Below are 12500 nucleotides of genomic sequence, written 5' to 3'. Positions count from 1 at the left end.
CAAACTGAAAGTTCCTCGGAGCACCTTTTAAGGAGGGAAGGAAAACATAATTTTTTTTTTTTTTTTTAACCTTTATTCATACAGGTAAATCCCATTGAGTCCGAAGACTCTTTTACAAGGGAGACCTGTTCCCATTCCCACGTTACCATTCACACACACATTCATACACCGATAGCAGCAGGCTAACTATCAACATTCACACGAGGCAAGTTGGGTGAAGTGTCTTGCCCAAGGACACAACAACCATGACACAGGTGGCAGGGCGGGGATCGAACCTCCAACCCTTTGATCATCGGCCGACCCGCTCTACCACCTGAGACACAGTCGCCCCAAAACCTTACCTTTAACAGTCTAGGGCTGTGTTCCAATCCCATTACTATCTACTATTTAGTATGGAAGAAAAAAGATTAAGGATGTCCCAATTATTTTGGTTGATTTACTATGTTTAAAAATACCTGGATGTCTAGTAGATCCGGCCGAGATTTTTAGTGTTGATAATAGCATCCTATTTGGGGCGATTCTGACCCACAATCCTGTGAGAGCAGCGGAAGTGTCATCACATCGACGGAGTACAAACGAGGATGAGACGGATATAAAAGCAAGAGGCAAGATCAAGGCGCAATGTTATGATGAAATAAATAAGAAAAAAGTATGTCCCAATTGTATGCCTACTGCATCCTAACTAGATTCTTTTTATGGTCAGATGTAGTATGTAGAATAGAAAAAAGAAAGAGTATGCCACTTGGAACACAGGGCAGGTCTATGATATCATCATGTGAGTTTTCTTCTTTGTGTGTTGTATTCAATTGCTCATTGACTCCCATGTTAAAAAGGCCGTTTTCACAGCATTATTACCAAAAAACCATTCTAGTCTGTATAAAAAAATATGTCGGTAAAATCTTCATGTGAACTCTGAGGGGGGTGAATTTTTTTTTAGCAGGCTAGTTTTTATACTATTGGAGGTTAGGACTTTTGTGGCGACTGTGTCTCAGGTGGTAGAGCGGGTCGGCCGATGATCCAAGGGTTGGAGGGTCGATCCCCGCCCTGCCACTTGTGTCATAGTTGTTGTGTCCTTGGGCAAGACACTTCACCCACCTTGCCTCGTGTGAATGTCGAAAGTTAGCCTGCTGCTATCGGTGTATGAATGTGTGTGTGAATGGTAACGTGAAATTGGGAACAGGTCTCCCTTGCAAAAGAGTCTTCGGTCTCAATGGGATTTACCTGTAGAAATAAAGGTTAAAAAAAACAACAACAAAAAAACAAAAGAACACTGATGAATAATAAGGGGTGGTATTGCAGGTCGGAGGTCGGAGGTCAGAGGAGCGTTTGAGGCTCCGCGCTTCACCCGTCGTCTAGGCGACCTGAAGGTGATGGACGGCAGCAGGGTTACCATGACGGTGGAGCTGACAGGTACAAGGGGGTGTGTGTGTGTGTGTGTGTGTTTTACTGTGTGTGTGTGTGTGTGTGTGTGTGTGTGTGTCTGTTACTATATGTGTGTGTGTGTGTTTGTGTTACTGTGTGTGTGTGTGTGTGTGTGTGTATGTGTGTTACCATGTGTGTTTGTGTTACTGTGTGTGTGTGTGTGTTACTGTGTGTGTGTGTGTGTGTGTGTGTGTGTTTGTGTTACTGCGTGTGTTACCATGACGGTGGAGTTGACAGGTACAAGGGTGTGTGTGTGTGTGTGTGTGTGTGTGAGTGTGTTACTATGTGTGTTTGTGTTACTGTGTGTGTGTGTGTGTGTGTGTGTCTGTTACTATATGTGTGTTTGTGTTACTGTGTGTGTGTGTGTTACTGTGTGTTTGTGTTACTTTTTGTGTGTGTGTGTGTGTGTGTGTGTCGTCATTACAATCAAGTTAAGAACAATTCTGATGATTTTCCTTAAGTCTTAGATCTTTGATTTAAGGAAATATATACTCATGGTATTGAATCGATTACCAGTAATAAAATAATAAAATTATAGAATAATAGTAAATAATAATATCAAAAAGGCCTTTACACATTAAGTGACAATATGATGATTATTCATTTCTTAGTACTGATTTATCATTTATTTAATTTTTTTTTTAAAATTTTTTATTGTTTATATGTATGTATATATATACACACACACACACACACACACACACACACACACACACACACACACACACACACACACACTGTCAACAACAATGTAAAAATATGCAATGACCTCCTGCTTGTTTTTGTCTCGTCCGTTCTGTCTTAAATGTGAAAACTTAAATTGTCATGTCCCTCACCTGATGTTATGTCTTTCACCTGTCTAGTCCTGCATCACGTCAAAAAAAAAAAAAAAAAAAAAAAAAATGACAATATAGAAAATGGCAATGTAGCAAAGTATAGAAATACATACAGTTAAGTTTAGTTTAGTTTAGTTTTATTTATTCGTCACATACACAATTGCACAGAGTAATGCGCAGTAAAATTGTTGTGCACCAGTCCAGCTGTAATTCAACTATTTAAGTGCAAGGTGGGCTACATGACATTGTCAGTATGTACATGGGGCGACTGTGTCTCAGTTGGCAGAGCGGGTCGGCCGATGATCAAAGGGTTGGAGGTTTGATCCCCGCCCTGCCACCTGTGTCACAGTTGTTGTGTCCTTGGGCAAGACACTTCACCCACCTTGCCTCGTGTGAATGTCGATAGTTAGCCTTCTATGTGTGTGTGTGAATGGTAACGTGGGAAAGGAAAACAGGTCTCCCTTGAAAAAGAGTCTTCGGTCTCAATGGGATTTACCTGTAAGTAAAGGTTAAAAAAATAAATAAAAAAAATTAAAAATCAGCAGCAGTCCAACACACAAATTCAACTCACATTCATTTTAACTCAACCTGTCAGTAACAACCACCCATCTACCCTGCTGCTCTCTAACTGCTCCTGACTCTTGTGATCATTCAGTAACCTGATGGTTGCAGGAATAAAAGATGTTCTGTCTTGCAAATTAAATTTTTACAAGTTTAAAAACCCGATTGTCCTTTGAATATAAACTGTTCTTAACCCGGTGATGTGAGCAGCAACGACAACAGACTGTGGTTGCGTTCCCAATCTCATACTTTCTACTATATAGTATGTAGAAAAAAGATTTAGGATGTCCCGATTCTTATGGCCAGATTTAGTATGGTTAGAAGTACCCGGATGTCCTACTTAATGCGGCCAAGATTGTTAGTGGTGAAAACTGCATCCTATTTGGGCGATTCTGACCCACAATCCAGTGCGCACGTGAAGTGACGTCACATCGACGAAGCCTCCATATGAAAACAAACGGGGATTCGACGGATATAAAAGCAAGAGGCAAGATCAAGGCGCAATGTTATGATGAAATAAGAGAGTAAAAGTATGTCCCAAATAGTATGCCTACTGCATCCTAACTAGATTATTTTTATCGTCGGATGTAGTATGTAGAATAGAAAAAAGAAAGAGTATAAGCCCGGCGGTGAAGTGAGCAGCAAAGAGGACAGACTGTCTGTGCTTCTACAAGTGACTGAAACGTTGAGAATGTGAGTGTGTGACACTTGTTATGAAATATGCTTTTCAACAAAGACACCGTCAGATTGCCTGGTGATTCTCGGTCCAGGAAAAACGCTGTGTGTGTGTGTGTGTGTGTGTGTGTGTGTGTGTGTGTGTGTGTGTGTGTGTGTGTGTGTGTGTGTGTGTGTGTGTGTGTGTGTGTGTGTGTGTGTGTGTGTGTGTGTGTGTGTGTGTGTGTGTGTGTGTGTGTGTGTGTGTGTGTGTGTGTGTGTGTGTGTGTGTGTGTGTGTGTGTGTGTGTGTGTGTGTGTGTGTGTGTTTAAAGTTTCAAGTTGTTTTATTTATCATAGGAAAAATAATTACTGCAGAAGTGGTTGGCTGTGTGTGTGTGTGTGTGTGTGTGTGTGTGTGTGTGTGTCTCTGTGTGTGTGTGTGTGTGTGTGTGTGTGTGTGTGTGTTTGTGTGTGTGTGTGTGTGTGTGTGTGTGTGTGTGTGTGTGTGATTGAAAGAGCTGGCTGTGGCAAAAAGTAAAAAATAAAAGTAAAAATAACACAATAAAAAAGAAAATGTGCAGCCATTGGTGGGGCAAATACACTAATAATAACAACTCTGTGTGTGTGTGTGTGTGTGTGTGTGTGTGTGTGTGTGTGTGTGTGTGTGTGTGTGTGTGTGTGTGTGTGTGTGTGTGTGTGTGTGTGTGTGTGTGTGTGTGTGTGTGTGTGTGTGTGTGTGTGTGTGTGTGTGTGTGTGTGCGCGCGCATTCCTGTGGTATTTCCTGTCAAATCTCTAGGGAGATTGTGGAGATGAGATGAGGACAGATTTTCACTGGAGGAGTCCTCTTCATTTCCTCTGTGTGTGTGTGTGTGTGTGTGTGTGTGTGTGTGTGTGTGTGTGTGTGTGTGTGTGTGTGTGTGTGTGTGTGTGTGTGTGTGTGTGTGTGTGTGTGTGTGTGTGTGTGTGTGTGCGTGTGTGTGTGTGGCCATGTCCTGAGTTATGAGTTGATTATCAGTTAGTATAGAAGTCAAGCATAGCTGAAGGCTGCAGAATATTAACCCAGCAGAGAATGTCTGTGTGTGTGTGTGTGTGTGTGGATAACTGTCTGTGTGTGTGTGTGTGCGTAACTGTGTCTGCGTGTCCGTGTGTGTGTGTTTCTCTGCGTGTCTGTATTACTGTGTGTGTGTCTGCGTTACTGTTTCCATGTTTGTGTGTGTGTGTGTGTGTGTGAGTGTGCATATGTGTGTGTAACTCTGCGTGTCTGTATTAGTGTGTGTGTGTGTGTCTGTGTGTGTGTGTGTGTGTGTGTGTGTGTGTGTGTGTGTCTGCGCTCCTGTGTGTGTGTGTGTGTGTGTGTGTGTGTGTGTGTGTGTGTGTGTGTGTGTGTGTGTGTGTGTGAGTATCAAGTTACATAATGATTTTCCACGGACGGTTTTCTCCATATAAGCTGAGTGCGGATCAGGTCTGCTGCTACCTGATAAACTCGGCCGGATAAAAACTTTCCATTAAGTTTTTCATTAAAAATAACAGAGAGTATGATGTTTGTTTGAGTTCCTGGACATTGTTATTGGAAAGGCATTTAAATAATTATATACAGTCATATGAAAAAGTTTGGGAACCCCTCTCAGCCGGCATTATAATTGACTCTGCTTTCACAAAAAAAAGATAAAAGTGGTATGTCTTTAATTTACCTGGAACAGCTAACTACTGGGATGTTTTCCAAACAAAGATTTTTTGAAAAGCAGTATTTGGTTGTGTGAAATAAAATAAAATGTGAAAAACTGGCTGTGCAAAAATATGGGTACCCTTGTGGTTTTGTTGATTTTAATGCCTGTAACAGCATGTAAAACTGAAGACTTTAAACACAAAGTTGGTTGGATTATGTTGTTAAGCCTTGAACCTCATAGTCTGTTTAATCATGAGAAAATGTATTTTAGGTGCCTAAATGCAAGTTGCACTTCTCTTTGACTCTCTGCTGAAGTGAGACAGAATGTGATCATCAAAACAGCTCCCAAAAGATCTGAAAAACAAAGATTATTCATTATCATGGTTTAGGGGAAGGCTACAAGAAGCTTTCCCAAAGGTTTCAATTGTCAATTTCTACTGTAAGGAACGTTGTCAGGGAATGGAAGGACACAGGCACAGTTGCAGTTAAACCCAGGTCTAGCAGACCAAGAAAAGTACAAGAGCGGCATATGCGGCGGATTGTGAGAATGGTTGCACACAACCCAAAGATCACCTCCAAAGACCTGCAAGAACATCTGGCTGCAGATTGTGTATCTGTACATGGTTCAACAAATCAGTGCAATGTTGCCGGCTGAGAGGGGTTCCCAAACTTTTTCATATGACTGTATAGTTCTGTGTTAGTCTATTTTTAAAGGTGCTACGAGGAACTTTTTAAATATTTCTGAAACGGTCTAATTTTTTTCTCTGATGATCATGAATGACATGTAACAGCAAATGAGACCATCAGTGCAAAGAATGCTATTTTTATATAGTTTTTCTTTAATGCCTTTGTCATGGGTATACGCTCACCCAGGAACAACAGCTGGCTTGGTAAAAACACTACTGCTTTAGTCCAAAGGGGGCGCTAGAATTAACACAAACTGAAAGTTCCTCAGAGCATCTTTAATTCATAGATACCATCATGAAACTTTGCCATTTAATTTCTATTATTAAATTATTATTTTTTTTATTACATTGTTTTCAGAAAAGTTAGTTATTTTGACAACATATTATTGCCCAAAGTCCACACACACACACACACACACACACACACATTGTTAGATGCATATTGATAATGTAATTTCACACACGCACACACACAACATTTTTTGATTGATTTTAGATTTTTAATAAACCCTTGTTATTCTCAGGCATCCCACATACACACACACACACACACACACACACTCACTCACTCACTCACTCACTCACTCACTCACTCACTCACTCACTCACTCACTCACTCACTCACTCACTCACTCACTCACACACACACACACACACTCACTCACTCACTCACTCACTCACTCACTCACTCACTCACTCACTCACTCACTCACTCACTCACTCACTCACTCACTCACTCACACACACACATATTGATAAATCCACGTTATTTTGCAGGCATCCCTCCCCCGGACGTGCAGTGGCTGCATAACGGAGAGCAGGTGAGTGAGTCAGAAGACTTCCACCTTGTGAGAGAGGAGGGAAGGATGACCCTGCTCATACTGGAAGTGTTCCCCGAAGACACTGGAACCTACAGCTGCAAGGCCCGCAACAGAGAGGGGGAGGATGAGACCCACTGCAGGCTGACTGTGGAGGGTAAGATGGATGGATAGATAGATAGATAGATAGATAGATAGATAGATAGATGGATGGATGGATGGATGGATGGATGGATGGATGGATGGATGGATGGATGGATGGATGGATGGATAGATAGACACTGGCACCTACAGCTGCAAGGCCTGGAACAGAGAGGGGGAGGACGAGACCCACTGCAGGCTCACTGTGGAGGGTAAGCAGACAGACAGACAGAGAGACAGACAGACAGAGAGAGAGACAGACAGACGGTCTAGTATAACTGTGCAAACATTTTAGAAATCGGTTCATCCTAGCCTGAGAAAAGGCAGAAAGAGTGTTTTATGGTCTCACTGTCCAACCCTACATTTTCCCATGCGTGACATCACACATGGTAAAATGTAGGGTTTGGATTAACAGGACAGCTGGGCCAAGGGAAGACTGAGGGAAGACTGAGGGAAGACAAACCTCATTCATTATATTATAATAGTGATTTTATAATGATAGAACGCCGGTTCCGTATGGGTTGAAGTATTCCTTTAAAGGGACACTGTGTAATGTGACATCATCAAGAACGTTCTAGAAAGTTCTAGCTCCCTGTGTAACCCCACCCCTTTCGAATAATAACAGAAGCTACAGTGGCCTTCAAGGACAAGAACAATTCTACATTTTAAACAATGCAACTGATGACATTCCAAAAACATGGATTCCTTCATAAGACTTGCCTGCTCAATGGACAAAATGTAACATTAATATTTGTAATTCTCTGCTCAGGAGGATAATTCAGATTATTGGCAGAGGTGATTTTACACCAATGAGGACATATTTATGAATGAGGATATTGATTTTAGCTAATAAATGACTTAAAATGTTACACAGTGCCCCTTTAATGGCTATATGCTGTATTCTTCCCTCAGAGCCCACTGATGGCGTCCAGCCGTGGTTCATCACTAAGCCCAAGCCAGTGAGCTCTGTGGTGGGTCAACATGTGCTGCTGTCCTGTGCCATCGCCGGAGACCCCTTCCCCAAATACAGCTTCACGCGGGGGGGAGAGGGGCCGCATGCAAGACCCCTCACCTCCGGAGGGGACTACGAACTGCTGCAGAAAGAAGATGTCATATCTCTGCTGATAAGGTAAAATATGTACAAATAATGGGAGGGAGGAAGGGAACGATGGATGGATGGATAGATGGATGGATAGATAGATAGATAGATAGATAGATAGATAGATAGACAGACAGACAGACAGACAGACAGACAGACAGACAGACAGACAGACAGACAGACAGACAGACAGGCTTGATGACCCCTCACCTCTGGAGGGGACTATGAGCTACTGCAGAAAGAAGATGTCATATCTCTGCTGATTAGGTATGGATGGATGGGAGGGGAGGAGGGAGAGAGGATGGGTGGATGGATGGATGGATGGATGGATGGGTGGGTGGGTGGGTGGGTCGGTGGACTATTAAGATTATACCCTGGATTTTACACTCAAATTAATTGTGGCCCGAGGAACTTTCAGTGTGTGTTTATTCTAGCGCCCCCTTTGGACAAAAGCGGTAGTGTTTTTACCACGCCAGCTGTTGTTCCTGGGTGAGCGTATACCCATGACAAAGGCATTAAGAAAAACTATATAGGGATGGGGCCGATCCGATCCAGTATCGGTATCGGGTCCGATATGGCCGAAATCTGCGTATCGGATATCGGACTGACAGCTCCGATATTAAAATCCGATTTATTATAATTTTTTTTTTTTTTTATAATTTTTTTTTTTTTTTTTTATAATTTTTTTTTTTTACTATGTAAGAGCGAACATGCGCCGACGTTCGGTGGAGGGAGAGAGGACATCACTTTATAATTTGACATACAGTACATATCAGTTTGTTAGCCAGTGAGCTAACCAAAGCTAATCCAAGTCAAGGAAGTGGAGAGGCTTGTGACAAATTCTACTATGTAAAATACAGCCAGAGAGAGAAAGACTGTTCAGACAAACACACCACCACATATTCTAGTGGGGCAGAAGTGATCATTGAGAAGGATTTCTGCCTTTAAGATAAACCTATATGCATTTGTGTATATTTATTGCTCTTTTAAATTAGAATTGCTTAAGCCTTCCTATACATAACATCACCACCAACGAAAAAATGTATAACAATTATGATATCGTATCGGTCAGTATCGGTATCGGCCGATATCCAAACCCCAGGTATCGGAATCGGATCGGAACTAAAAAAAGTGGATCGTCCCATCCCTAAAACTATATATAAAATTTTGTTTGCTGTTACATGTCATTTATGATCATCAGAGGCTTCAGAAATAGCGCCTTCAAGCCATGTGTGTGTGTGTGTGTGTGTGTGTGTGTGTGTGTGTGTGTGACCAAATGTCACTTTCTTCTTATCAGGAGAGTCAAGAAGCATCATGCTGGAGATTACCTTATAACTCTGAGGTAAGATCACTACACATTACATATATTCATTTCTAACCCTAACCCTGTATAACATACAGACAGAAGGACAGACAGACAGACAGACACACACACAGACAGAAGGACAGACAGACAGACACACACACAGACACACAAACAGACAGACAGACAGACAGACAGACAGACAGACAGACAGACAGACAGACAGACAGACAGACAGACAGACAGACACACAGACACACACACACACAGACACACACACACACAGACAGAGGAAGTGAATGTTATCATGTGAATTTGATACAGTTGTTGGTGTCTTATAATCCCGAAGGGGATGGGTCCTTGTTTGGACATGACACAAAAAAAAAAAATCATTCATTCACAGACAGACAGACAGACAGACAGACAGACAGACAGACAGACAGACAGACAGACAGACAGACAGACAGACAGACAGACAGACAGACAGACAGACAGACAGACAGACAGACTGACAGACAGACAGACAGACTAACCCTGTACATGTACATGCAGTCAACATACATGACAGAAATACATAAATGAACAAGCTAAAATAATCCTCCCTGATACAGTATGAAGCTGAATGTTGGATTAGCGCTCCCCTCCCCCTCCCCCATCCATTAACCCTACAGCCATAATCTACCCACACACATCTTTACTACTGGATACACACACACGCACACGCACACACGCACACACACGCACACGCACACATACAGAGACACACACGCACTATGGGATAACAACACACACACACACGCTTTGGGATACCAACACACACACATACACACACACACTCGCACGCTTTGGGATACCAACACACACACACACACACACACGCTTTGGGATACCAACACACACACACACACACACACACACACACACACTGGAGTCAGCCTTTATTTCCTCATGTACCTCTAAAAGGACCTGGTTGAATACTACATTGTGCAGACCGTGCAGACAGGAAAGTAAAACATTTGAATTACGAGATGAAGATAAGAGAAGTATCATCCGAGCTTTAGCCGTGCCAGACACATACCGTGGTGGAGATTTACTAGGACTGTCTGTCCACCACTAAGAATGTATGAAGTCAAATCTGATTGGTTGAATCGTGCCTATAGTTAAAGGTGCAGTGTGTAATATGACATCATCAAGAAAGTTCTACAAAGTTCTAGAATGCAACACTCCCTGGGTAACCCCAACCCTTTAGAATAATAACAGAAGCTACAGTGGCCTTCAAGGACAAGAACAATTCTAAATTTTAAACAATGCACCTGATGACATTCCAACTATGACACTTCCAAAATGGCGGTGACAAGGCCTTGGTCCAAAATATGGAGAAATATGGACATATATGAGACCCTTTCTAATGAAAGAAATAATAATTCTAAAAAACAAAATCAGCTATTATGCACTAAATTAAACCTACTTATGGATATTATAATTATTTTCTACAAAATAAAACCCAAAATTCTACACACTGCAGGTTTAACTAAAAATATAATTTTTTTTTTCTGCTCATTGATAATAATTGATAGGTTTTATATAGCGCTTTATTGCCTAGGCACTCAAAGACGCTTTACATTTCCTGGTTCAATTCGTTCACACACAGTCATACTGGTGGTGGTAAACTACGAGAGTAGCCACAGCTGCCCTGGGGCAGACTGACATTTTCTTATTTGAAACATTGGCTCCCATTTCGACCAGACAAAAACACCCAGTTTGTCTTCTTGACTTGGCATAGGAATGTATTGTATTGCCACTCTAACCACTGCACCACGAACACACCACAAATCCTAGTCATGTTATTGGGATGTTTGGGAGGGCAGGTTGTCAGGAAAAGTATACGTAGATATCTTAAAGTGAACTGTGCATGTTCTACAGTTCTAAAGTGAAACAGTAGTATGGATACTACAGAGAATGCATAGGCCTTGCACATGAAATATTATACATTTTTGCAAATAATATCTGAACCCTATTGCGAGGTGGATAGTAATGTGTATTCAAACGTGTGTGGTTCAGGAACAATGTTGGAGAATGCAGCGCTGTCTGTAGTCTGTCTGTGACTGACGGAGAGACAGACAGACAGAGGGGCCGAGCAGGAGACCAACACAGGTAAGACTCTGATCTATATCTATTTATACTGCAGAAAGGACAGTGGCTACTTCTCGTTTTGAGGTGCTAACACAACTTTTTTTAATGCTTTATACTTATTGTCTCAGTATAATTATTTGAATTAAAATAAATAAATAAATAATAAAGTTTGTATTTATTTGTGAATTAATAGCTTTAAAGGTGCAGTGTGTAATATGACATCATCAAGAAAGTTCTACAAAGTTCTAGAATGCAACGCTCACTAGGTAACCCCAACCCTTTTGAATAATAACAGAAGCTACAGTGGCCTTCAAGGACAAGAACAATTCTAAATTTTAAACAATGCACCTGATGACACTCCAACTATGACACTTTCAAGATGGCGGCACTAGGCCTTGGTCCAAAATATGCAGAAATATGGACATATATGAGACCCTTTCTAAGGGGAAAAAAAATTTAATTTTAGGTTTAAATAAAATCCAAGACCAACCAGTGAAGTGCCTCTATAGAAGATGCAATGTTATGCTTCTTCTTGAAAATAACATAACAGATATTAAAACGGGGCGGCTGTGGCTCAGTTGGTAGAGCGGGTCGGCTGATGATCAAAGGGTTGGAGGTTCGATCCCCACCCTGCCACCTGTGTCATGGTTGTTGTGTCCTTGGGCAAGACACTTCACCCACCTTGCCTTGTGTGAATGTCGATAGTTAGCCTGCTATCGGTGTATGAATGTGTGTGTGAATGGTAACGGGGGAAAGGAAAACAGGTCTCCCTTGAAAAAGAGTCTCTGGTCTCAATGGGATTTACCTGTAGAAATAAAGGTTAATAATAAAATAAATAATAAAATATGCTGAAAAGTTAAATTCACACAACAGCAGCAAATCTGACGCCATAACCCTCATTTAGAATTATTTGATTTGTCGATAGTGTTTTGGGTTACCTCACATTTCTACTAGTCAAGTTTTAGAAATATATAATTTTATTTGTCTCTTACAAGCAAAAACCTGAGACTGTTTCAGAAATATTTAAAAGTTCCTCCTAAAACCTTTAATTATTTGAGTTTTTGTTTTCCTTGTTTTTATGTAATTTTTTTTTTTAATGTTCCTTTTTGGATTTGCAAACGTTTCTCTTGCAGGCCTTGACCCTAACCCCTAATTCTTTCTCTTTTATGCTAACATGT

General features: G+C 41.3%; 1 protein-coding gene across 1 annotated transcript in view; it reads left to right on the top strand.

Moving 5' to 3' along the window:
- mylka (myosin, light chain kinase a) overlaps positions 1-12500 on the top strand; it is a gene marked incomplete at its 5' end in the record, with an annotated part of 228217 nt that overhangs the window by 19210 nt on the left and 196507 nt on the right. The window contains 5 exons of the mRNA XM_080038536.1: positions 1300-1410; positions 6606-6803; positions 7700-7916; positions 9184-9228; positions 11251-11343. Of these exons, the coding sequence (XP_079894662.1) occupies positions 1300-1410; positions 6606-6803; positions 7700-7916; positions 9184-9228; positions 11251-11343 (664 nt within the window). The remainder of the gene's footprint in view (positions 1-1299; positions 1411-6605; positions 6804-7699; positions 7917-9183; positions 9229-11250; positions 11344-12500) is intronic.

This window comes from Ammodytes marinus (assembly GCF_949987685.1).
Source record: "Ammodytes marinus genome assembly, chromosome: 12".
Taxonomy (NCBI): Eukaryota; Metazoa; Chordata; class Actinopteri; order Uranoscopiformes; family Ammodytidae; genus Ammodytes; species Ammodytes marinus.
The sequence above is the reverse complement of the archived record's forward strand: the minus strand, read 5'-3'. Positions and strand labels throughout refer to the sequence as shown.